Consider the following 27,634-nt stretch of genomic DNA (forward strand, 5'->3'; position numbering starts at 1 on the left):
TCAGCTTCTCCTTTTAGATCTTCTACTGCAACAACGACGAAGAAGTTTTAGTGTTTTCTTTCACATTTTTCATCTTCTCCATCGATTCCTCTGTATTCTCAGTTGTTACGAAGATAAATCGAATCTGATAGAGAGATGATATGGATGATGAAGAAGATTTATTTTATGCGATTATTAACCAAAGAAGATCAACTGCATCTGAAGATTAATCTACATAATCAAATCGACTTGCAGATGATATTTGTCTAGGTATTGATTTAATCGATTTTTGTTTCACTGATTTCATTTGAAGATTTCTCAGGTATTGATTTAATCGATTTTTGTTTCAATCGATTTATAGATTTGAATGATTTGATTCAGATTTATTTAACAACTGATTATCAATCAATCTACGAATTCTCAATTGATTCTAGTTTGTTGTTTCAAAGCTTCTCCATGTAAGGTTTTCTGATTTGAAGTTGTTTCTTTTGATTTCTGAGATCAAGAAGAATCATCACTGTTTCGGAAGAATAACAATAGAATCAAGGTACGTTTTGATTTTTAGTTGTTGTTATTGTTTGTAATTATTCTCGATTTCAATTAATTGTTGTTGTTTCTGTTGATGTTGTTGTTCAAGTTCGATTTGTTGATAATACTGGTTGAATTCAATATGCTAAGAATATATTCTCGATTCAAATAAAACGCTGATCTCTCATAATTATAATGGATCCAGTTGTTGACACTTGTTGATGTTTTATTTTGCTTATCTTGCCTACACATGTTGAGTTTGATTAACAAATCTATGATGGTGGAGATGCAGGTTCTGGAGGAGTATGAGGAGGTTGTGGTGGTAGAGGTGATGGTATTGGAGCAGGATTGAAGGAGGATTTTGAAGTCAGTGGTGGTGTTTTTCATAATTGATGAATTGAAGGAGATGATGAGAAGAAAGAGGATGAACTATTTTAAGTTTCTACTGCTGGTGCTAGTGGTCACAGGTAATTAGCAATTTCAGTTAGGAGGGGTGTTTTTGGTTGTGCTTTCTTGCATATGTTTGTCCTGATTAAAATGCACATCATATGGAGATGGATTACCTTCCTTTTGTAGAGTCTGTAACTCTGTAAGGGTGAACTATTAAGTTTTGTATACTTTCTCTAGGTTGTTCAGTTATGAGATAGTTTTGACTGTTCTGTATCCACTGGTTTTTGATTTTTGGATGTCATGTTTGTTCATTTGTATGAGAAGTGTTCAGACTACTATGATACCGATATCAGTTGCTTGTCATGTAGCTAAAATGATTGTTGTGTCTAGCTAATGGCTTATGGTACTGGTGGTATGGAGGCAAGAATGGATGTGTTGAAGCTGAAATGGCTTGACTGAATTACCTGAAGTAGATATTGGTTGCAGCTGGAGTTGAAGCTGAAATGGCAGAGTTGAAGGGCGGTTCGTTTGTGATGTCTAGATTTAAACATGCCAACCTTGTTAAGGTACGTAAGAGTTGTCTATTTGATTTATGGTGCCAGTTTTCATGTTTGAGTTAAAATTTCATTTTGTATTTCTTATGATATGGGATTATTGCTCTTGTAGTTTATTGTAGCTTGTAAGGATCCTATTGTGGTGATAATTACAAATTTCAGTTGCTCATTATGGATTGAGTTTATTTCTCAGTTGTGATGTGTTATGACCATAAATTTCGAGGGTACACAATTTATATAGATGTTGATTCTTTCGTTCCATTATTCACTAATTTTGTCATTTATATTTCTTACTAAATATTATATAGTTAGTATCTACATGCCAGGTACACTAGACAGATGCAAGTGTAACTCTCGGTTACACTAGACAGATGCAATTGTAACTCCCGGTTACACTAGGAAAATACGTGTGTAACTCCTAGTTACACATGGTAATATACATTATGAAGTGTCTTTAGATATCTGACCTTTTTTGGATGTGTAACTATTAGTTACACATGCTAATTAGATGTGTAAATTTTAGGTACACAAGCTAAATGGATGTGTAGCTACTAGTTACACATGCTAATTAGATGTGTAACTTATATATACACACATGCCAATTGAATTGAATAAGATACAGGGAAATTATTTTCTTGTACAATGATTAGAGGAATTTCTTGGGACGTTTTGATTTATTTTTGAAGTGCAGGATGAGGGCTTACTGTCTTGGACGGAACTGAAGATGCACTTTTTTGTTTTGAGTTATATGGCAAGCCAATACATTTCAGGTCAGTGTCAGTGCTAAAATGGGGAATTCAGAGCTCAATTTGTCTACTTTTTTTTATGAACTTCGATATTATCCCTAGGTTTTGTAAGTGTTCTTGATAACTTGATTTTCATCTTTCAGTATCTAGTTTCAGGTTTGTATCCTTACTGGCCTTTTTTGGATGTAGTGTAGTACTCTTTTGTTGTTTGATAGGAGTCCTACAAGATATTTTTTTTATTAGGAGTGGCGATATAAAAAATCTTAAATAAGAATTGATGTGTTATACTAGAACTTTGTACTACAGAACTATGTTATAACAGTTGAGAACATTTAGCAAAGTTAGGTGTTGGCTTGTTTTTCAGATTATGGCTGTAGTTTGTCTTTTGGAATGAACAATGAGGGGATTCCATTATAACCAAATGTTGTTTGAGTAATGACTTGGTAATTAATGAAATATCATTTCTTTCTAATTATTTGGTGTCTTTTTGTGCTCGCAATGCTAAGGTAGTTTCCTAGAAAAGTCTTAGTGTAAGGTCTGGAACACATGCGTCACGCAGTTGAAGTTATGCCAGGTTCGGTTCTTTTCTTACATTTGCCTATCCTATTTTTCCCTATATTTTAAAATATTTTTATTATTTACATTACTCAACTAGAATTAGGCTAGGCGATTTTGGAAGCTACCAAGATGATTCAGTAAATTACTATGTAATAATTTTCCTTGTTGCACTGTAAGCTAAATATTTAGTGTGTTTCCTTTATATGTATGTACAAAGAGATTTCAGGTTTACATGCCACTATATATGTGTAACTACTGGTTACACATGCCAGTATGCATGTGTAACTCCTAATTACACATACAACATGCATGTGTAACTCCCAGTTACACTACACATATCCATGTGTAAGTCCTAGTTACACATGCTAAAAATGAATAACAAAATTGTCTTTTTGTATCTCTGAATATAAGTACATTTAACCTTATATGTATGTGTAACTCATAATTATACTAGTCACATGCATTTGAAAGTGATTATGCATTGTTTTGTATGTCTTTCTTTTAATCTCATAAAATATGTTTGTTTGTTATTCTTCAGGTTACAGATAACTTCATAAAAGCTTTTCGGTGGTGGAGGTGCAGGTTTTGGAGGATAATGAGGAGGCAGTGGTGGTGGCTAGCAGCGGTTTGTTGGTCCTAGACAGATGCATGTAACTCTCAATTACACAAGATAGATGCATATGGAACTCTCAATTACTCTAGACAGATGTTATGTAACTTATAGTTACACATGTTAAGAAATTATTTTAAATGAATATTAAAGTAATACATGTATTTTTTGTAGGGGAAGGATCCGTTGACATGGTTATAATGACATAATCTTGACATTTTAGCGCCATTTTCTCTACCAAATCCAAATGGCGATGAATTTGAGGCTAGTTTTTTGATGACATGTTCTTCTTATAAGTCTCTACACTCCCACCAAAAATGAGAGAATTCCGAGATGTATAAGACCACCATTTACCATTTTAAATATCAACCGTTGAAAATTAACGACTGAAATTAAAATTTGTGGATGGTGGTCTTCTACATCTCGGAATTCTCTCATTTTTGGTGGGAATGTAGAGTTTTATACGAGGAACACGTCGCAAAAATATTAGCTTTAAATTCATTGCCGGTTGGGTTTGATAGAAAAAAATGATAACCACGTCAACGGATTATGTCATTATAACCATGTCAACGGATCCTTCCCCTTTTTTGTATGCGTTCTTTTTGATGTCTATTTTTTGATATGTAACTTTGCATTACACATGTCATAACGATGTGTAATTTCTGGATACACATGGCATATGCATGTGTAACTTCTATTTACACATTCACATGATATTTTAATAGTTTTGGGCCTAGATTTAATAATTTTGGGCTTAAATTTAAAATTTATTTAATTATGGGCTTGACAATATGCATAAAGATATCAAGGTCTTTTAATAATTCGGGGCCTAGATTTAAACTTCTTTTAATTAAGGGCCTCATATTATGGGTAACCCATGGGTCGGACCTTAGCATAATTTTCCCAATCTTGTAATGCCTTTTGTCAAAATTGAAAGTTTGTTGGGCTCGGAGAACACTCTATAATTTATTGCCAAATCTATCCCATAAAAAGAAAGAAAAAAAAAATTCTTTATACCGCCAGCCATCCAAGAAAAACTACCAAACATTTTCGTTGCTCATGGCTTTCTTTTGCAAGCTTATTATAGAGGCGGCATGGTTTATTAGAGGGTCGGCATTCTAATAGGACAAAAAGGGTCATTACATGATCATTCAAGGTGTCTCTTATCAAAAAAAACTGGAAATGATAAATTAACCCTCATTATTGATAACCTAGTTTACTGATGATAATCAAGTTTACTGTTAATGGTTAATTTCACTTATATTAACTCAAAATCAAAACAAAATCATATTTTTAGAGTTAAAAAAAAAAAGTTCAGAGGAGAAGAAAAAGAAAAACTTTTGTGATATTTGTGAAACCCTAGATTTTGATTCACTCAACCAAAATGAGTGATTCCAGTGACCCGGTATACTTCTAAATTAGTTCCCATTAGCTTTTTCTCACTCAAAATTATCTAAAGTATGTAATAAAATCAAAACTTTTAGATTTTCAGAAGAACTTACGGTTGCAATTTTGCTCGTGACCAACCGTAACTAAGAGTTACGGTTCGTAAGTTATCGAATACTAACGGTAACTGGTTAAATTTGGGGAAGATCCAATCGTAAAACCAGTTATGGTTGGTAATTAAATTTGGACAACAACCGTAACTAAATTACGGTTGGTAACTAATGAATCGAGACCAACCGTAACTACCCTACGGTTGGTGTGTGAACTTAACTTTTGAACCGTAAATCATTATTTGATAAATTCTTAAGACACATGATTATTTACGGTTGGTATGGTTGTTTGAGTAACAAACCGTAACTTAATTACGGTTGATAAATATGATTCAAATACAAACCGTAACTGAACATATTTCTCAAAACTAAGAACTTACTGTTGGTATTTGAGTTAAAACCAAGCGTAACATCAACCCAATCTACAGTTACGTTTCGTATTTGAGTTATTACCAACCGTAACTCACATGCAACCAGAAATTTCAATTTCAATTCTTATACAAAACCCTAATTTTTGATACAAAATTAAATTAAATCCAACACGATAAACTAAACCCTAACTGGGTTTTTCAAACATTTTTCAAATCGCCGATTAATCGAAGACGATGAAATTTTCAGTTTTAATGGAGGTTACGGTTGATGGAGGAGAAGAGAATATGAAGAAGAAGATGAAAAAAAACTGATTTGATTTTTTCGGATTCATTAGGTTTAAAAAAATGATTTGATTTTGGTTGATATAAGGTGAAAAGGATAATCTAATCAATTTACATTCCCTTTAGGACATCCCCTAACAAAGTAAAGGGACATTACTATCACAATGCCGTCCCTCTAATAAACCATGCCGCCTTATAATAAGCTTGTTCTTTTGAACTTAACGCGTGTTTGTAGCTTGCTTGCTTGGATACTATACGCGGTCAAGTATGTGGGCATGTACGTCAAAACTTGCCAGCTTAATATATGTAAGTTTTTCCGGCAGCAAATTGAGGAGGACATATTACATATATGACGAAAAAGATTATAACCCCAGCTAAAAAATAAAAATGTATGGATGGAAACACATGCATGTAAATGAAAGTCTATCGAGATGAGATCTAGAAAAGAAATAAAAGATGTACAAAAAGACAAATGTTGTAATGGCAAAAGAAATGATCCACCGTCTGTATCGATTCTGTTTACTGACTTGAATTATGAGAGAGGGAAGAAGTGAGTAGTCAAATCATTACAAGTACAATAGCCCTTAACTAATAGAAAGTTTTGTTTAAGATCATCTCTTTGCTTGTGATATTAAATCATACGGACTAATTAGTTAGTAGTACACAAAGTGCAAACCCTAGCTTTCATTTGAGACCAGATCATAAATGAAAGATCACGTTTTGGTTGCGTAGATAACTTGTTTGATAGAGTGATGTTTACAATAAACACAATAAGGGAAACGATCATTTATATCACAATAGTTTGTGTTCACATTGATTAGGAAACATAAATTTGGGTACTAAACCACAGTCACGACCAAATTTGGGTACTAAACCCAAATTTGGTCCCAGAAAGTATCGCAGTGGTGAGGAGTAAACCCAAATTTGGTCGCCAAATTTAGGGTTTGAGACCAAATGTGGTCGTCGGCCCAGACTAAAAAAGATATAGTGGGACGGAAGTATTAGGAGCGTATGATATCAGGCGTAAGTTTAATCACCGTATACAATCAGGCGAGCATATAATCACCGTATGAGTCAGGCGCATGTATTAACTCCGCCCCCTTCAAACCGTCAGACGATGTTAATACTTACGCCTGAAATGGGACGGATGTATAAAGAGCGTATGAATGAGGCGCAGTTATAAAAAACGTCTGGGTTGGGCGCATGTATTGTGAGCGTCTGTGTCTAGGCGTATCTTTAATGTACGTCTCTTGTCCATCTACCCTCCGCGTTTCTTCATTAGCTTCTATCAAACACAAATGAAGTTGCATTTCTCACTGAAGCTGGTTGTTCTTATCGAAAGGAAAAAAATCTGAGAAGGGTTCACAATGGTTGGAATAAAAGCCAGCAGTGGTGATGGTTTTGAAAGCTAGATGGATTTTTGGAGTTCAGGCATGAGTAATGATTTAATAAACTTGGGATAATGATGACCTAACAGCATCAACAGTGGATACAGGAGATGCTGATGTTGCTTCCATTGTTCCAATCGGTTGATGGCTGCATACAAAGGAAGAATGGATCCTCAAATTTGCTCGAGTATGGTACTGGCCGTTGATTCGTACAACTGAATGAGAGATAAAGTTCACGGCAACAGAACGAGATGCAGAGTGTTAACTGGTTGCTCGAGCTGTGCTATTGCCGGAAGATGGAGAAATGGAACAGTGGCGTCAGGGGTTGTTGGCCGATGGTGCTGTGACTGATATGGCATTGCTCGTGTTATGCTCGAGTTTGAGAACTTTTGGAAAGAATGATGGGTTGGCTGATATTAAGCTACTGCAATCGTCGGTGTTGGAAAAAGAAGAGACGAAGAAAGATGTTAGACGAATTGGTTTCACGACACAGACGCAGTTTCTATCTGCGTTTGAATGAGACGCCATTTGTAACTCCGTCCCAGCAAACGCAATTACCATCTACGTCCCGTGCACGGCGTGAATAATACCTACGTCCCATTCAAGCGCGCATTATACCTCCGTTTCATTCAGACGCATATTATGAACACGCTCCATCAAGAAACGTGGATATAAGTTGCGTCTCGCATCAAGCGTGGATATAAGTTCCGCTTCACCAAAATTTGGTATTCTCCCACTGGGCTTGAACACACGGAAAACCAAATTTTTTTGGTTTTTAATCTGGCTTTTGGTATTTGGTCCATCTCATGACTGTGGTTGCTCTAAGACTTACTGACAAAATATCTCTAATACTACAACTAAATTTAGGAAAAATAAGACTTATCGACAAAATATCTCTATACTTCAACTAAATTATTTATTTAGTTGTATCAAACTATTTTCTTTGTGAGTGAGGATCCACTCACATTCTTATATTCACATTAATTCACATTTTGAGTGACATTTCTTTTAATAAAATTTTAATGGTGACGGATTTGGAATTGATATTTTGGGTTATGTTTTTTTATATGTTCCTACTAAAATGAGCATATTCCGAGACGTATGACAACACTATCTACTACATTGAAAATTAACGGATTTTCAACCGTTGAAATTAAGATCGATAGATAATAAGGTTTGGTACTTCGGAACGTGCTCATTTTTGATAGATATGTAGAACTTTGGAAGAAGAATATGTCCCCAAAATATTAAATCATTATGGTTTAGGTTTTATTTGGAAAACGCCATCAACTATATATGTGAGATACTATGAATATAATCATGTGAGTGGATCCTTCATCTTTTTTAGTTATGAAAATTAGTTATTTGTTTTTCGTACATTTTATAGCATGCCACTACAATGAGTGATAATGGCAACAGTTTACTATTATTGGTTATTAAATAATTTATAAGAGTTAATTTTGAATTTGTAAAAGGCTCGGAATATAGATAAATACAGATTTTAAATTTGAAGAGGAAAGATTCTATTGACATGATTCTCATATTATCCCATAATGTTTACACTATTTCTTTTTCATAGACCTCGAATGATAATAACCATAAAGCTATTTTTTGGTAATATGTTCCTCTTTCCAGGATTGCTTTATGATTTTGGGGTCCTCTGAAGGAACTCTTATATATATACACACACATACCTAGGTTACTAAATCAAGGATAGAGCTAGAGTTTTAATTTATAGGAAAATAAATAATATGTTTAAAGCGAAAGGATAGATTCGACTCCGCGATAGAAGGGCACCCTTATCTTGATAGATTTATCTCTTGGGTAAGAGCTCGTGATGCAGGATGAGACGAGAAGTATAGTTCAAGGTGAAAGAAGCTTGTGGTGGCTGATCGCTGTCTTTTATTTTAAAATCAATGTAATTTCAGATTTAATTTCCCTAAGAGATCTTGCCCTCGATTTGCAATCGGGCGTTTAAGTATTGTTGATATCTTAATGATTGTAATCCCTTTGACAAAAGGTGAAGATTTTCATGTAATTGCTGGCTTAATCAATGTTTAACTTAATGGCTTTCTAAGAAGAGAAAAAAAAAGATAAAAAGGCACCCAAATTCTTTTTATCTTTTTGGTTAACCTTTGGATTATAAACTTATTATTTGGGTTAAAATATGTGAAAACTTGGCCGCTTACTATAAGAGTAAAAAGACTAGTAACACTTATAGTTATTACAAAACATCCAGTAATGATTATAAACACAAAATTATCTGACAATTTCTTTTGGCAAACACTCATAAGTGTCATAAACTGACTATCAACTGAAAAATAAAATAAATATTAAATAAATAAATAAAATAAGTGGGCTGTAACAATTTGGGGGGTCTAGGCAGTCCCTAGACTGCCTCCCCACCTCCCCTCTAATATGGCCATGTCTCTTCCAGTGTCATATATATACACACACCACAAACTAATGTATTTTTATATACCAAGTCTCTCCACTTACCAATATTGATTTCAACTGTTTATTTTTACGGCGGAATTTCAAAGTGGCAGATGATGTTTCAGATTGAAGATTATCTTGGAATTGTGAAAGTGGTAGATGATGTCTCAGATTGTGCATTGTCTCGGTATGAATGTAGATCAACATAAGAATAACATATCACCAAAAATATTAACTTCAAACTCATCAATCATTATCATTTTGGTTCAATTACAAAATAAATAAATAAATGATAATAACAATAAATAATAATAATAAATAATTGATGCTCAAATTATGAGAATAGCTATATCCACAAATCCTCTCTCAAATTCAAAAATAGAGTTGTGAGAGACAGAAAGTAATTTACTTTTCAGGGGAGAAAAAATAATTTTTTACTTCCAAACAACAATCTATGTCCATACTCTCGTACTGTTAGTTAGTTGCTCCAGTTATAACCTATTGATTAACTAGCTAGTTTAAAGTTAACTGCTTAAACTTTATTCTCGCTGGTTCGGCATTATATAACAGATGATAAACAAAAGTTGAGCAAACATGTCGAACACGAAATTATGAAAATATCAAACTATAAGTGCATGCCTGGCAAGAAAAAGGTTATGCGTACTCATATTCAGCTGAAGTTATCTTATAACAAGCAACACTAGCCAGAAACAATGGAAATTCAATTTGCTTTTTGTTTTTCCTTTGAGTTGTAGTTAGTGAAAAGTCAAGATGATAATTCAAATCATCAGATTCGCTTTAGCTTTCAATCTTCATCTCAACATTTATGCACCCAATTCTTGTAAAAGTGATCGTTTGTTCTTCTCTTCTCCTCTTAATAAATTCTTTCTTTCATCAAAAAATAAATAAATTATGAACTCCTTCTCGATTGAGTTGATTAACAGTTATTTCAACGTTTGTACTAAATCATGGGGTACCATAAGATTAGATGTTGCTATAACCAAATTAATGACAATAAACAAAGTCAATTGCCAATGATAGAGTTGTCTTGTTGATGACTGAATATGTAAGATTAGCCTCCTCTTAAACTGATACAAGGTTTGTGCTTATATTACAAGATTCGTAAGCTTTGACCTTGTCAAAAGAAATTGTTGGAATTAAGAATAAGGGAGCTTGGTCTAACCAAGAAATTGCAGTGTTACTTTTTCTTCCTTTCTTTGCCAACTGGTCTGCCACTTTGTTTGCTCGTCTGTCTACGTACTGGAAACCCAAAATGATACCATTTGTTCTACTAGCTTCTTAAATTCATATAGGATTACAATGCTTTGGCATTGGACAGTTGATTCCTTTCCCTATAAATACCTAATTGTTGCCCTGTTATCTCCTTCTATGACCAGATGTTGTATGTTATGTAGTTTGGCCCATTTAGCTGCTTGAAGGAGAACTAGAGATTCTACTTCTTCCGCAGTGGAAGACCTGAAGATGCCTGATTCTTCTCCTTTGAAGGTTCTTGTCCAATTACGAAGAACAAAACCAAAGCTTGCATTAGTTTTTTCAGACAACCAAGAAGCATCGAAATTTAGTTTGAAAGTATTTGTGATTGGGGAGGTCCAATGTGGTATTGGTTTGATAGTTTTGTCTAGTGTTTGATTCAAACTATTCAAAGTCATTGGATGCCAGTACTCATAGTGTCTTGATAATATCTAGTGCTAACTGAATTGGTGTTCTAGATTTATCTTCAAATATCCTAAGACACCTTTCTTTTCAAATAAACCAGCACTTTGTTGCAGCTAGTGCCATTGAGATGGAATTCAAATCTCTTGCTAACCATTCATTATATTTATGCAAGAAATAAGTATTAAGAGAAGCTGAGTTGTGAAGTACTCCCTGAACTGCCATTGGCTGTAGATTCCACACAGCTTTAGCATAGTCACAGTCAAAGAACAGATGAAAAGTAGATTCCACCGCAGTCTTACAGAAAATGCATTTGTTGTCCACTGATTTTAACTTTTGTTCAATAGGTAATACATCTTGCAGGCATTTCCAAATAAACAATTTGATTCTCTGCGAAGTATCCATGCTCCATAATCCTTTCCAAAACTTTTTTGTTTTGTCAGGAATGGTGTTAGATGGATTCAGTAACTTTGCATATAAAGATTTAACAGAAAATTCACCGTTTCTAGTAGGTAACCATCTCAATTTATCTTTTTTTAGTTTTCCGCCCCTTTGTATGTATAATCTTATGTTCATTATTTCACTGACCAAAGATCTATCAAAAGTTGAAAGTAAGAAAGACTCATTCCACTTCTTTGTGTCATGATTTATCAAATAAGACACAAGTGTTATATTAGAGTTTCTAGGGACAAAACTAGCTAGAGTTTGTTCCCTGTTTGGTAACCATTTATCATCCCAAATATTTATAGAGAATCCATTTCCTACCTCCCAAACACTATACTTTTTGATATGCTCAATACCTTGTAAAATGCATTTCCAAAGACAAGAAGTTGTTGATTTCTTTTTGGATTGAAGAGCTCCTATTTTTTAAAGTATTTTCCTTTTAAAATTTGAGCCCCTAAATCATCAGGACTACTCACTAATCAACAGGATATCCTGCTAATCATAGCTCGGTTCACTTTGTTAGCCTCTTTAAAACCTAACCCCCTTGGTCAATTGGTTACAATTAAGAAAATTGCTCAAAATTGCTCATTAGCTGAGGTTTCAATAGGCTAAGGATTACAACCTAGACTGCAAAAAAAAATTTCTTTTTTTTTGAAATTTGCTCATAAGCTGAGGTTTCATTAAACTCAAAATCTAAGTGCTTTTTACTTTGTTTCTTTCTTCTACTTCTCTTTTGGTGCATTATGAAGATTCTGGCATGGAACACACAAGGGTGTGGCCAGAAGAAAACTCAATAACATCTTCACAATTTGTTAAATCTTGAAAAATCTGATGTTTTATTTTTATCTGAAACCAAGTCACAAAGGGGCCGGCTTAATGAGAAACATCCTAAATTATTTTCCGAACACCCACATTGTATACCCAGATGGGAATAGATGGGGGACTAGCAATTTCTTGGGTGGATGGGTTTCATTTTGAAGTGGTTCAATGGAACCTTAACATGATTAACATCATTAAAAACAATTTTCACTCAAAGGAATGGTTATTAACTTGTTTCTATAGCTCTCGAAACATGAATTGAAATTAGAAATAATGGGTTACTTATAGAATATTGCGCAAAGAGTTAACATGAACCAATGCCTTGGTTAGTAATGGGTGATTTAAACATTATTTTTAATGGTGAGGAAAAAGAAGTTGATTTCCCTTTCAATAGGAAAAAAATTGATCCAGTTAATAATTTAATTCAAAGAACTAGATTGTATACAAGATAAAAACGATATTGTGGTTTCTACTAAAATAGAAATTGAAGAAGTTCTGACTTCTTACTTCTCTGAGTTGTTCACCGAGACTTCCACTAACTCTGATGACCAAATCTTTTCTCACATTTTACTTTGTATATCTTCTGATGAAAATAATTCTCTAACAGAAATACCATCTACAGATGAAATATGGGAGGTGGTTAAAAAACCTAAACCAAACAAAGCTCCGGGGCCAGGTGGTTTCCCAGTGAGCTTTTTCAAACATAATTGGGGTATAGTATGACCATAACTTGTGGTTGTAATACAATATTTTTTTCAAAACAAAAAACTAAATAGTGAGCTAAATAAAACTTTTCTTTTTTTAATTCCAAAGACAAAACATCCAAAATCTCCTGCAGATTTCAGACCAATTGGTCTGTGCAATACACCTTATAAAATCATAGCTAACCTTATGGCTAATAGATTCAAAAAATCCCTAGAAAACATAATTTCACCTTTACAGTCTGCTTTTCTTTCATCCAGGCAAATTTCAGATAACATTATTGTTGCTCATGAAATGGTACACTCTATGAAAAAGAAAGTAAAAAGCAAACTGGTAACATTGGCCTCAAAATAGACATGTTGAAGGCATTCGACAGGGTAAACTGGAACTTTCTGATCAAAGCTCTACAAGCTTTTGGTTTCTCTGAACATTGGTGTACACTTATTTACCAATGTATTTCTACTTTTTCAATTGCAGTTCTTCTTAATGGCAACCCTTGTAGTGAGTTCAAACCATCTAGGGGAATTAGGCAAGGAGATCCATTGTCTCCATACCTATTCATCTTGTGTATGGAAGTTTTTTCAAGACTGTTAAGTCACTTAGAAAGTACGAAAAAAGTTCAAGGAATTAAATTAACTCCCAAATCAACTCCAGTTTCCGACCTCTTCTTCGCAGATGACCCCCTTCTGTTCACTAGAGGTGATCTGGGTAGCTGTAAAAATCTACTAGAATTCATTCACATGTTTAGTGCTTCATCACGATAATTAATAAATTTTACAAAATCTGGACTGTATTTTAGCAAAAAAGTTCACAATAAACACCAGGTCATAATTTGCATATTAATGAAGATAAAAAAGATAAACATAAAAGACACAAATCTAGGGGTACCTTTGTTCATAAATATATCAAAGCTTAAAGCGTTCGACAACATAATTGAAAAAATGGAACAAAAAATAAAAACTTGGCTAGGAAAGATCCTGTCACAACCAAGTAAAATAGCTTTGAACAAAGCAGTTTTGTTTAGCATGCCAATCTTCAGCATGGGTTGTTTTGTATTACCAAAAAAAATCACAAAAAGAATCAATAACATACAGAGAGACTTTTGGTGGGGAAAACCCTCAAATTCTAAAGGTATTTACATAAAATCCTTTGATTTTCTATGTAAACCAATAGAACAGGGAGGTCTAGGCTTTAAGGAGGCAAACAAGGTCAACCAAGCCATGATCAGCAGAATAGCTTGGCGGTTAGTAAGTAACCCAGATGATTTATGGGCTCAAATTCTAAAAGGGAAATATTTTAAGAAAACATGAACCTTACATTCTAAGAAGAAATCGAAAGCTTCTTGGGTATGGAAGTGCATCTTACAGGGCATAAAACACATTAAAAAATACAGTATATGGGAAGTGGGTGATGGTAAGTCCATCAATATCTGGGATGATAAATGGCTACCAACCAGGGTCTATTCAACAACAAAACACAAACATAATACTTGTGTCTGAGCTAATAGACTCAAACACGAAAAAGTGGAATTTGGAACTGCTACAATCTTTGTTTGACAATTCAATAGTACAAGAAATTAATAACATTAGAATATATACGATTGCTGAAGGAAGTTTGAAAAGAGATAAACTAAGATGGATCTTAACTAAGAATGGAGAATTTTTTGTAAAATCTCTATATGCCAGACTTCTGAATCCTTCTAATTCAATTCATAACAAAACTAAGAAGTTTTGGAAAGGATTATGGAGCATGGATACTTCTCAGAGAATCAAGTTGTTCACCTGGAAATGCTTGCAAGATGCACTGCCTACTAGACAGAAATTAAGATCAGTGGACAACAAATGTGTGTTTTGTAATGATGTTGTGGAATCTACATATCACTTGTTCTTTCACTGCGATTACGCAAAGGCTGTGTGGAATCTGCCGCCAATGGCCTTACAAGGAGCACTTCATAACTCAAACTCTGTAAATATTTCTTTCTTTCATAGATACAATAAATGGATAGCAGGAGATCTGAATTCTATATCAATGGCACTCGCAGCAACCAAGTGCTGGTTTATTTGGAAGGAAAGGTGTCTTAGAATTTTTGAAGATAAATCTAGAACACCTGATCAGCTTACACTTGATATCACTAGGCGCTATGCTTACTGGCATCCAACTAAATTGAATAGTTTGAGTGAACCACAATGTAGAACCATAAAACCAACACCACATTGGCAATTCCCACTCATTAACACTTTCAAATTGAATTGTGATGCTTCTTGGTTATATGAGAATACTAATGCAGGGTTTGGTTTTATCCTTCGTAACTGGACATGAACCTTCAAGGAAGCAGAATCAGGCATCTTCAGAACTTCCACAGCTGAAGAAGCAGAAGCTCTAACTGTACTGCAGGCAACTGAATGGGCCAACTCAAATAACTTGTAAAATCTGGTCACTGAAGGAGATAATCAGGCGGTAATGAGGTACTTACAAGGAAAGGTTTCAACAATCCAATGGCATAGTATGGCCATTCTCGAAGAAGTAAAGAAGATAGCGTACAATCTAGTTTCTTTTTTGGGTTTTCCTTATGCAGATAGAAAAGCTAACAGAGTAGCTGATGTTTTGGCAAAGAAGGGAAGGAAAAGCAACAACACAACCTCCTGGACAGGGGCGGAACTAAAGCCAGACTTCACCTGGCTGAAGCCACCCTTGAAAGCGTCAAAACCAATTTTTTTCATTACCTAATTTAGGTTGGGCCAGATAAATTATGGTAATAATTAACTTAAACCAGGGGTAAATTTTTGGTTAAGCTAGGGGTAAGAGAGATTTCCAGCTTCGTCCCTGTTCCTGGATAGACCAAGCTCCTAGTTTTTTAATTCCTACAATAGCTTATGACACTGTCAAAGCCTATGAAGTATGTAATTTTAAACAACACTCCTGTAACAGTTCCAGTGGAGATTAATCTAACAGATTTAGTCATCGGAACAACTTCTCATTATGAGATAGTAACATATGAGACTGAATCAATATGATTAATTTTTTCTGCTCTCTATCAATACATACCTATTTTCAAAAAAAAAAAAATTTGTCAATGAGACTCTTACCTGCATTATTGTTATCAAATGACAAATATGATTTTTTTCCCATCACTGCACGACAATGTGGTACCTTTACTAACGATGGCCTTTCCCATTTGCTTAATGGCAATTTTTTTAACGAGAAAAACATGTAGTCAAGCGTTCATGAATTGTATCGAGTCTGGGTGGGGGGGTGGGGGGGGGGGAATGTAACTGAGTTTTAAGATAAGAGCAAATTTATTATCGATAGCATCTGATGAAATTAGCAAACTTGAGAAGTTGTTTTGTTTCCGTTTGATCTTAGGGTTATTAATTAGGAGGATTTAGGAGAGGCGTATAGCTAGGTACAACTTATAACCCAGCAGTCAAAAAGAAGAGGTTAAACTCTGAAACATGAAACCAAGACATTAAAAAAAGCTTCTCAGCACTCTTTTAAGTATGAAAGCAACAGGTGATCACCTCCCATGCAAATGTCCCTTTCTTTCTTTCTTTCTCATCTAGCTAGAGAGAGCTAGCTGCCGCTGCTGCTGCTGCCTTGGCTCTGTAGCAGCCTGTACTGCCACTACAATCGATCCCTTCTTTCTCTCTTTACTATCTCTCTCCCCCTAAACTCCTGCTATAGCTATTCTTCTCATCGGGAATGCCAACCACCACACATTTTTTTTAATTTGTTTTTTCAAATTAGAATGACACGTTGGCATTCTCTTTGGGACCCACTTAAACCTGGAAATCTCTGGTTTCTCTTTTCTTCCCTTTCCTTTCCTTTGGATTTGGGGATACAATGAAATGTCTAATTTATGCTTCTTTCCCCTTTGCTTGATGTAACAATTAGAATATGCATATCCCAAATCTATTGGCCTTGATGGGTATTCCCTGTCTGTATATTTCATACGAACCATTTCTTGACCATCAGATATAAACCTTTTTTTTTTCTTTCTTTTTTTTCCACAAGTAATAACTCTCTCTATCTATCTCTAGATCTCTTTCTCTCACTCTAAAACAGTACACAAAGACATGTGTTAGCAATAAATTGAGAACACTGTTGCAGAGATGTTTTTTATATATACAAACTAGCTAGTTAGTACTGCTAATCTTTAAGTAGTATAGTTATAAGCAAACAAGAATTCCATCCACTTTTCTTCTCCTTCTTCTTCTCACCCTTCGTTATTATTTTCTCATCATTCCTTAATTATTTCCATCAAAAACCCACATGATATATATCTCTCTCTGTTGATGTTCATTATATTTTATGATCAGTAATCAATCAATCAGTCAATCACCTTGGAACAACTTATTCTCTGTCTAACTATCTAATCATCACATCAAAGATCTATATCAACAAAAAGGATCATGTCATCTTCAATATCATCTTCTTCTTCATCTTCTTCTTGTTTGGACCACCTTATGAATATCTCTCCTTCTCCTTCAGACCAGCTCTGTTATGTTCAATGCAATTTCTGTGATACTGTCCTTGCGGTCTCTCTTTAAACTCCTTTTTTTTTTCTCTTTACTCATCGGCAAACCATATACATAGATAATTAACTTAATTTGCTAACATCTTTCAATTAGGGTTTTTTTTATCTTCCCCTTTGAAACCCTAGCCAGGAATACTCTATGTTCATTCTATTTTTTGCGATCAAAATATCTTAACCACACAACATATATATGTTGTCTTGTTTTAGTTTTCGCTTAGGATTTTGGAATTTAATTACCTTACTGATTTTCATAATGGAACATGTATATATATATGCAGGTAAGTGTTCCTTGTACTAGTTTGTTCAAGACTGTTACGGTTCGATGCGGTCACTGTACGAATCTTCTCTCCGTTAACATGCGAGGATTACATCTACCTACACCAACACCTAGCACTAATAATAATGCCAATAACAACAACTGTCACCTTCAGCTTGGCCATGATTTTTTCTCTCCTTCCTTTAACATTCTGGTTAGTACAATGGCACACACAAAGCCTCAGTTATCTCTCTCTATCCTTTTTTTTTTTTTTTTAAGTTTTTTGGTACCAAATCTGACGATACGCATATGAAGAATTTTCGGGGTTGTGATTGTCTTTTAATACTTAATTCAGGAAGAGATGCAGCATCAAAGTGTGCAGACGCCAAACTTGTCTTTAATGAATCAAAGGAATGAAAATGCATCTATTGTATCTTCCGTAAGAGGAGGATACGACCAGCTCCCAAAGGCACCCCCTGTTAACAAGCGTAAGATCATTTTTATCATACTCTCCATCTATTGATCCATCTCAGCTTTCTACTATATACTTGGAATATACATTTATTTCAAGATCTTTGATAACTATTTTAGAATCATCCAAAAAAAAGATTTTGAATCACTGTTGAGGATTTTTTTTTTCTTTAAACCTGTCTAAAATAAAATAATTTTATAGTGTTTTGCAAGCTCTTCAAAGGGATGGATTAATGTTAGAACTCAAGTTAGTGATCATCGGTAGCTAATTTCAGGTTTTCAGTACTCTTTAAATAAAAAATCCCAAATATTTTTGAATGTGTATATGTAAGGCTTTTAAGTGGATATATCGAGTTCCCTCATGCATTCCTTGGCATTTCATGAAGATTTCATTTGACAAACCTATATCTATTTATTTTGCAAGGACCATTTTCAGAATGTTAAAATAGGCCTGAGAGGACGAGGATCAGTTCCATATAGGAAGAAAGAAACTCCATCTTTTAGAAACTTCCTTTACCTTTACAACATGAACTAAAATACTAATCGCACCCTATCACCTAGTTATGTTATGATACATCTTTCACAGTGATTGCAAATCGTTATATATGATATAAGCAGAATATCAAAGTGTAAAAAGAAACAAGGTAAATAAGTAAAAGACGTATATATTGAATTAGTAAGTTCAACACTTCTTAGATCTCACTAACAATCTTATTACTGTAGACATTGTTACTATTCCCCCCCCCCCCCCCCCCCCCCCCCCCCCCCCCATCTTAACAGTTTGCACTTCCACTGAAACTAAGTAATCATTTAGCATAAAATCTGAGCAAAAAGTCTGCTGGAGTATCCAGTGAAGTCGTAAACATCGGTACTGTCCGATGGTGCTTCTTTTAAGATTTACTTGTATCTAGAAGAACGCAGTCTATACATTTTGAGGCAATTGTATATGATGAGTATGTGATGTGTACGTGAATATATACAATGTTAATCGATCAACATTTTTGACAGACTAGTATTCTTGAGACACATACGCTATAGGCTACACAGAGTTATTTTGTATTAATTAACTGACATTCGTTCATTTGTATATGGCGATTCCAAGAACGAATAGCATTGGCTTCTTCTCTACTGGACTAATCAAGAAAATGATTAATGGTTTCACTCATGGTTGGGAAAATTGTTGGTCACATCCTGAGACCTTTATCTATTTAACAGGTTATATATACCTGCATATAGCTTCGACTTATCTTGTTTCGGCCGCTTACTGTTTCCCCCACCAGAAACACAATCTAATTGTATAAATGATCTTCCTTTGTTCTTGTTTTTTTTAACTGTCTAAAGTACGATTGCTTTGAGATAAGGAGGCATTGAAAAATATTTAAGACATAATAAGAACAAGTTATTTAAGAAAGTGTCTTTAATTACTCTCTCTTTTGCCTACATGAGAGAGTGATCAAGAGAGACGGGATACGATCATACAGGAGGCAGAGAAGTGTTGTTAATAATTTTGTGAATGTTGTTTGTTTGTGCAGCTCCGGAGAAAAGACAGAGAGTCCCCTCAGCGTACAATCGATTCATCAAGTAAGTAATAATGAAAAACATGGTCCCTTCTGATCACTATCAGCAATTCATGATAACTAACTTTGATGTCCCATGTTGTAGTACTTCAATCAATGCAATCCTTTCTAAGTTTCTAACTTCATTGATTAAATGATTACATAATTAATAATTAAACAGGTTTATTGTCAAAACCTGTGCATTTAATTATCTTTACAACCATATATAATCCACAGAGATGAAATACAACGCATCAAAGCTGGTAATCCTGATATCACCCACAGAGAAGCCTTCAGTGCTGCTGCTAAGAATGTAAGAGTGCTCCTATCCTCTCATCAGTTTCCGTCAATCCCACCACTTTTATGTTCTTAATAATTGAAATAGCATTCTATTGACACATTTTCACCAGTCTGTAGGTTTACCTGAATTTGAACTAAATAACAAGTTGCATCTAGATGATATAGAACATAGGTGCTAACGTAGCACCAAGACTTCAAAAAAAGAAAATCATGTTTTTCTAATTTGACTTCTCTGTGTACATTTAGAGCAGCCAAAAGTTTGTCTAAGGACCCTAGCTTAGGCTGAAAAGGTCGGTCTACAATGAAATGCTTCCCCTCACAGCAAACAAACTCTGAAGCCCTAGATAATCTGCTGCGCCTATAAGAGACGGACCGACCTAAATGACTGGGTTATTTGGTGTCTTCATTATGAGGCCTCTCCAAACACAACAACAATTTAGGGTTCCACTTACTGTGTCATATACCCCTAGTTATTTTACTTTAGACTTATTTGTTTACCATTATTTTCTGACTACGTGGGTCCTTTTTGTATGTGCAGTGGGCCCACTTTCCCCACATCCACTTTGGTCTGATGCCCGACCAGAGTACGAAGAAGACTAATGTGCGCCAGCAGGTACAATCTCTATTCAAAACTTTGTCTTCCACTAATGTAGGGCTACTAACCAGTCTACTAAAAATGGCATCTTGTTATTTCTCATGGTGCACTTTTTAATTTATTTCTATTTCACATCTACTAATTGGAGATCTGGTTTTTTTTGTTTGTGTTTGGAACAGGAAAGAGATGATCTTCTTCTGAAAGATGGCTTTTTTTCTGCAACCACTAATATTGGTGTCTCCCCTTACTAAGAAAAACGGATGGGATTCATTCATCATCTCTAGAGTTTCATTTCATAGTTTTCTTTCTTCAACTTGTTATTAGTAGGAGTACTTGACATCAATCTGTCTTTCTCACTCTCTTTCAGTTTGTCTCAAGGGAACTCTTGACTACTTTTAACTGGATCAATTTAAGTATATTAATTTAGATCATCACTTTATCCTGCTTTATGTATAACGTATAAAGTTTGTGCACGCGTTTTTCTTATGCTGTTATACATTGATAATCGAATGATCTAGATCATCATCATGTTAAGAGTTAGCAGACTAGCCTAATTAATTAAAGATCAGTTCGACCATCTCGCGAGGGCTGATCAGGAAGAAGATGTAAGTGTAACGAAATATCCGTTAGTTTACGGTACAATCTCTGATAATCAGGAGATTACCTCGCGTTCTATTGTCGCACGATACATGTGAAGTTACAATTGGCAGCTTAACTAAGTTGGGGGATAAAATCATGTGTTTGTTATGAAGTTTTTTTTTTATTTTTTTTTGGTACACTTAGTAAATCTCAGCTGCATATAATTAACGTCCAGTTGCTCTTGGGTATTACAACAGTACTACTGGTGGTTCTTTATTGGGCCAAAGAGTGTTGGTTTAATGTAAGACTAAGAGCTACTGGAAAGCCTTACGTTACGTGGTAAGAGCTTGAATTTTGTTATTAGGCTGCATGAGGTGCTTCGAAACCGCACGGCATTCACAAGAACGTACTGCACTCTAACTGAGAATGTATTCATTTATCTGGCGTAAGCCGACTGTGCTAAGAGTCTGTTGTATATTATTCACAACTTGAAACCCGTTGCAGATTGGTATTGTCATTTCAATTTAACTGCGAAAAAATGGAATGCATTTCATTTTCAGTCATCCAAACATGCTTATAAGAGGTTTGATTTCAGTTCAACACACAAGCAACAAATTATTCCAAGGCACTAAAAAATTGGATTTTCATTATATTTGAAACAGGATCACGTTACAATTGGAATATTGCACAGCCCATTAAGAATTACAACAATGAATGAGAAGAAGAAAATTGATCAAATGAATAGCTAATTTTGATGAATTGAAGACTAACTTTTTAAGACCTAAAAGATGAACATATTGATGAGACCGGAAAATAATATCATAGCAAGAACATATAGACTAGTTACATGTGATACTGATGCTGCTGAGAAATGGTAAGGATGAAGAAAAGCAGAATTCATTTCCCATATCTTGACCTTTTTGGCAGTGACACTCACCCCAGTTGCATTGTTGAATAGGAAAACTCTTGATGCTCCATATATCGCTTCTGTTGGATAGACTCGAGATGTTATACAAGTCCTTCCTCCTTGAGCAAAAGCTTCAACTATTGAATGATCCACCTGTTTAACAAATTGTTACATTGATTAGATGTTATTCCGTCATGGTTCAGATGAAATATACATTTTGGTTAACTTACCAATAGCCTCATTGAAAGTTTTTCGCCTTTTAGTACAGGAACTGTGCTACCATAAATCTGTTTATTGACATCACTTGCCTTAGAAGATCTGCAGAGGAAAAATCCCATATTTCACTTAAGTGTTTAATTTCGAGAACAAAACAGAAGAAATCAATGGTTTTCGGCCAAAAAAAATGAAATAAGACAGTACCTAGATTGATCAGTGCAGAAGAAAGTGTTGAGATTTCCATCTACACCCTTTGCAATGTAAAAATAGATGGCTGTTTGCTCTGTTCGACTGCCGTCTGCAAGCACCAACAATCCGAATGGTCCCAATGCACCTCTTCCTGCAGCACCTCCACTAGTTGTACAATTGTAACCCACGTCTGCTTCCATTACTCCCTCCAAAGCCTTCTCATCAATTTCAAATTCTGCGGTTATATCTACCTGTAGTTTTGTAAATCACAATTACCATTCATTGGTATTAGTCGGTGGATACCACTGACTTGAATGTAGATACTTGACATGTTTAATTACTAACCTGTGTAGCTGTATCAACATCAAGGTGAAGGACGGATCCAGTTTCAACCTTAACATCCTCGAATTTCTTACTGGATAATCTCAAATCCTCAACTTCCTCCACAGGCCATTGAATCAAATTGGTCTTGGTTTTCTTATCAAATGTCACTTCTCTTGGAACAGCCTGCCCAAAACAATAAATAGCACATTTAGTAAAATCATTAGCATAAGTTTAGATGTGTATGTCCAGAAACATAAAATGAAAAGAAAATCACCTGCACAGAGGACCATCCTTTCTCTACGTCAGCTCGTTCGCTGTCGGTCTCACCAATCCAACCCCACAAAATCCTTCTTTCTTTATGCTGATCGTAGAATGTCTTTGACGCATAGAAATGACCATAATCATACTTCAGTCCAATCCCAACATCTATTTCAGGGTTATCTGGGGTCCAAACATCCTTAGCCTCATCATAAACCCCAAGTGCATAATAATCCTTTTTATCATCGTCAAGACTAGCTTTCAAAACATGTTTGACATGAGGTCCGTTAACAGATGTATCGAGTCCATTTTCATCGACAGTAGAAACTGGGTACAGATCAACACATTCCCACATACCAGTACCGGGAACTGCATGCAATAATCCTTCTTTCAATTTGTAGTTGATAAAATCGGGTGTTTCGTAAACAACCGCCATGCCTAATGTTGTGTTCAATCTCGACCCGATTGTTATCTTCCAATTTCCATTTGGTGTCCTCCAAGCAGTGGTTGGATCACGGAAATCTTTGGAACCGATTCCAGGTGGTGGTAACAAAACCGGATTGTTTTCATATTTAACCCATTCAACAAGGAGAGGATCATTTGGATCAGCTGGGTATGCTACGTTTTGAACTTGCACGGATTCGTTTGTGGATCCAGTGTAGAGCATTACGAGTGAGCCGTCCGGTAAAATTGTTGCTGAGCCAGTCCAAACACCGTTGCTGTCATACCATTTATCAGGTACCATGGCTATAGGTAGGTATTGCCAGTGAATTAGATCTTTTGATACTGCATGACCCCAAACGATGTTGCCCCATACTGCGCCTTCCGGATTGTACTGATAGAAGAAATGATACCATCCTTTGTAATACAATGGACCTGCACCAAGTTATTTATGTTGCTGCTTAGTTTCAACTAGATTCATCGCACTATTGGTACAGCTTCGCGCACATGATTCATCGTGATATTCATGATTTCCAACAGTTGGTCAAAAAATGGATAAATGACGGTGTGGGCATATGTTTTTTCACATGGAAATGGAATATAATGAACTGACTAAACTAATGCGTTAGATCTATTCGCTACCGATGAGATGCACCTTTAATACTTGAAATGGAAATTCAGGATCCATCTTCACAGTTGAACTTTAAAAAAATAAAATAGCAAACAAAGTTCTGTGACTTTATAAAAGATCTATTATAAAAATAGTGTAACATATAAACCCTTTTTCTACCTTTAATTATTGAAATCTTTCATCAGTTTGACATCTTTCTACTTTTTGAAAGGTCCGTCGACCTTAATATGCTAATTAACCGGTAATGGACATTTCAGAAAACTGAAATATCTTCCTAAAATACTAAAATAAAATTTGTAATTGTATCATATTAAATTATAAATTCTTTCGAGGAATAAATTTTAATGGAAACATTCTTTTTCATTTAGAGATTCAAAATTAATGATTGATTTTAAAAGTGACTGGTGCATAAATACACACAAGGAGCAGATACCCATCGGGTCGTTAAGCCTCCCATTCGAAATGAAGTCTACCTCCCGTTCGAGTTTACCGGAAGGGAGAATACCATTGAGTACTTTCCACGTGTGATTAGAAAAAATATTACCTTTTCCGTTTCTTTATTTAATAAAAACCTTTTTCAGTTCTCCACGTAAAATAGAAATCTGAAGAAGATTTATGGGGTATCTGACGCCACTTATATCTAGCTACGTGGCAAGTATCTTCATGGACCACACAAACAAATCAATAAAACGAGGACCCAAAATCCGTTGCCCATGTACTTCACTTACATATTCCTCTACGCCTCTCCGGTATCTTCTTATAGTGATTTATGGATCGTATAAAATCAAAATGAATGAACTAGCCTTATTTGAAAATCTAGTCTAGTCTCTCGATATCTTTCAAAGCTCATTAGTTTAATACCCTAATTAAATAAGGAACTTCATTAATCACTGTATATTCAACTCTTGTGTATCTAAAGAAAAGTAACATCCTTTGATCAAAGATTCAGGATCTTTCTTTTTATTTGTATAAAGCGTTTCAAATCTCTATATCTAGTTATGGTCAGTAGGTGGCTGAGATCACGTGGAGTCTACATTTTTCTGCTCATTTGCCCGAAGAAATTTGAATACAGTGGTGTACCGTTTTGACACTTGGAAAAAAAAACACCTTTAAAAGCACAAAGCAATAAGAAATCTTAAACAAGTAAGCAAAATAAACATAAATAAATGAGATTTGTGTGTAAATTCCTAATCATTTCTTTCCTGTGAATGGTTTAACAAAGTGGGTGATAAGATAATTTTCGGAAGTAAAAAATAAATTAAAAGTACAGCTAGAGACAGAAGAGAAAATTACCATTAGGATCTGAAGGAGAACGAATCGGTTAATTACGCGTACCAGAATCAATAGAACAGTCCAACCAGAAATTTAACAAAAAAGGAATTTTAATTAGAAAAAATTAATGAGCTGTAAATTCGAAATTAAGAGAGAAAAAATTAAGGAAAAAAAATTGTTGTTACCATTCATCCAATTTCGTTGAGGTTGGAAATGATAAGATGTTCTTTGCCAGGACAGCATATTATTAGTCCATGGAAATGGGTTTGAAGCAGCGAACAAATTATTGGCATTAGATTTTTCTGAAACACCTTCAGAAACACCTCTTGACGGTACTACTACGGACGGAGTGATTTTACTGATTGGTGGTAAAATTGAATAAAGAATTTCAGATCTTTGGTGATCTCCGACTAAAACCAAAACAGTAGAACAAATAAACAAAACGATCGAAAAAGTATAAGCAAAACTCTTTAATGGTTTAAATCCATTTACAGAAGAAGAATCTTCTGATGGAGTATGATGATCTGGTAAAGTAGTGTAAGAACATTCATTTACAGCACTTTCGAGATCTGTAATTCTACTGGTGCTGTCCATGATTGATTGGAAAGAGGGAAAAAGAGGGAGAGGCTTAGGGAGATTCAAAGAGAGAAAAATGGGTATAAATAGGTGGGAGAACAGAAGAAAAGAATGTTGAAGGGAAGATGATGAGTTGGATGACTGACAAGAAAAGGGGAGGTGGATGTGGGTCAGATTCCGATGTGAAATTCTGAATCAATAGATCATTGAATTGAAATTCATATAGGTATATAATTAGGCTACTTGTTGAGGGTTTTTTACCTGGGAGATTAATTAGTTAAATCGTTTCCAGTTTGGTCGGAGAGTTGAATGGAAAGATTCGGGGAAGACATTAGTGCCAATGCCGTTTTGATAGATGTAGTTTTGTCTCCATCTGTTTTTTCTTATTGTTTCTAAAAATGAAAAGGGAAAAACCAAAATTAATAATACAATTAAAAAATAACAGAAAAGGAAATCATCTTTTTCTTTTAAACAAAAGAACGATGAAGATCCGTGATTCAGTTCTAGTTTCTCCGATGGAAGGAGTGGTTGTTTTAATACTCCCTGTTTTTTTTTGTTTTTTCTTGAAAAAAGTTATCATCTCTTTTTCATTTTAGCAAGTCATGTGCAGAAATTAAGCGAGTATTATTTTACTAGTAAAAGAGTGGTTTAGAGGATATTATTTGGTAAACCTCTCACAGCAAGCATGTTTTTTTTTCTTCGAAAAATCCTAGCTATATAGGCAGCTTCGATTCAAAATCAAGATCATTATACAGAAAATCGGCTAGATGAATATCAAGGATCATTACATAGAAAACCGGTTAGATGAATATCAAGGATCACTGCAGTTACATTAACACCATAGTTTCTTCAAGTTAACAGATTACAAGAGTGTTCTATATCAACAAATCGTAAGTTTCCAATAAACCAAGAAAAGGTTATCAGGATTAGGTGAAATCGCCAAGCTTGTTTTGTTGGGATCAAAATCAAACTAACTAACAAAACTACATAAAGCAGATTATTAGAATCGTCAAATGTTTAGCCATTTCTCAAGGTATTGTATGACAATAGAACTATCTAAACTACTAAATAAATTTTTTAAACTAAAAAAGTCTATGACTTCTGCTTCTGTCGGGATCGATCTGATACGGTTTGAATCAATTTAAGTGTTCAACAGAGTTTTTGTATGTAGTAGCCTATGTATCTTTTGATGTTGTTGTATAGTCTTTTGATGTTTTTGTTGTTGTTGAAATATTGATAGTTGCCTGAGTTGTTCCTGTAGATGATGCAACTAAAGTTGAAAATGAAGTTATCTTGATAAAAACTCAATCCCCACCTCTTTAACACCACCAGCGGACAAGTCAAGGACCAAGATAAAAGCCAAAAATAAAACTCAAATTGGAAGGGAGTTGAAGATCTAAAAAAACAGAAAACAAAATACTTCGGAGAAGCAAAAATAAAATATAATGATGATTAAGAAATTAAATAACGAGGAAAGAAATATATGAATGATTTAGAAGAGTTTAATCTTCCCAGATAGTCTCTCATGAAATAGATCTGACCAAAAGAAATT

General features: G+C 34.7%; 2 protein-coding genes across 2 annotated transcripts; one reads left to right on the plus strand and one right to left on the minus strand.

The window, feature by feature from the left end:
• Positions 1–16,862: 16,862 nt before the first annotated feature.
• Positions 16,863–21,138, plus strand: LOC113297136 (axial regulator YABBY 1-like). Its single transcript, XM_026545546.1, has 7 exons — positions 16,863–17,512; positions 17,790–17,981; positions 18,123–18,255; positions 19,771–19,819; positions 20,032–20,107; positions 20,633–20,707; positions 20,869–21,138. Exons 1-7 carry the CDS (start codon positions 17,387–17,389, stop codon positions 20,938–20,940), a joined length of 723 nt encoding a protein of 240 aa, XP_026401331.1. The 5' UTR covers positions 16,863–17,386; the 3' UTR covers positions 20,941–21,138.
• Positions 21,139–21,883: 745 nt separating this feature from the next.
• Positions 21,884–26,374, minus strand: LOC113297137 (acid beta-fructofuranosidase-like). The gene is made up of 7 exons (XM_026545547.1): positions 25,692–26,374; positions 25,528–25,536; positions 23,179–24,038; positions 22,926–23,087; positions 22,596–22,831; positions 22,406–22,493; positions 21,884–22,328 (listed from the first exon to the last, which is right to left on the minus strand). Exons 1-7 carry the CDS (start codon positions 26,098–26,100, stop codon positions 22,050–22,052), a joined length of 2,043 nt encoding a protein of 680 aa, XP_026401332.1. The 5' UTR covers positions 26,101–26,374; the 3' UTR covers positions 21,884–22,049.
• Positions 26,375–27,634: the final 1,260 nt, after the last annotated feature.

Source organism: Papaver somniferum, chromosome 7, assembly GCF_003573695.1.
Source record: "Papaver somniferum cultivar HN1 chromosome 7, ASM357369v1, whole genome shotgun sequence".
Lineage (NCBI taxonomy): Eukaryota > Viridiplantae > Streptophyta > Magnoliopsida > Ranunculales > Papaveraceae > Papaver > Papaver somniferum.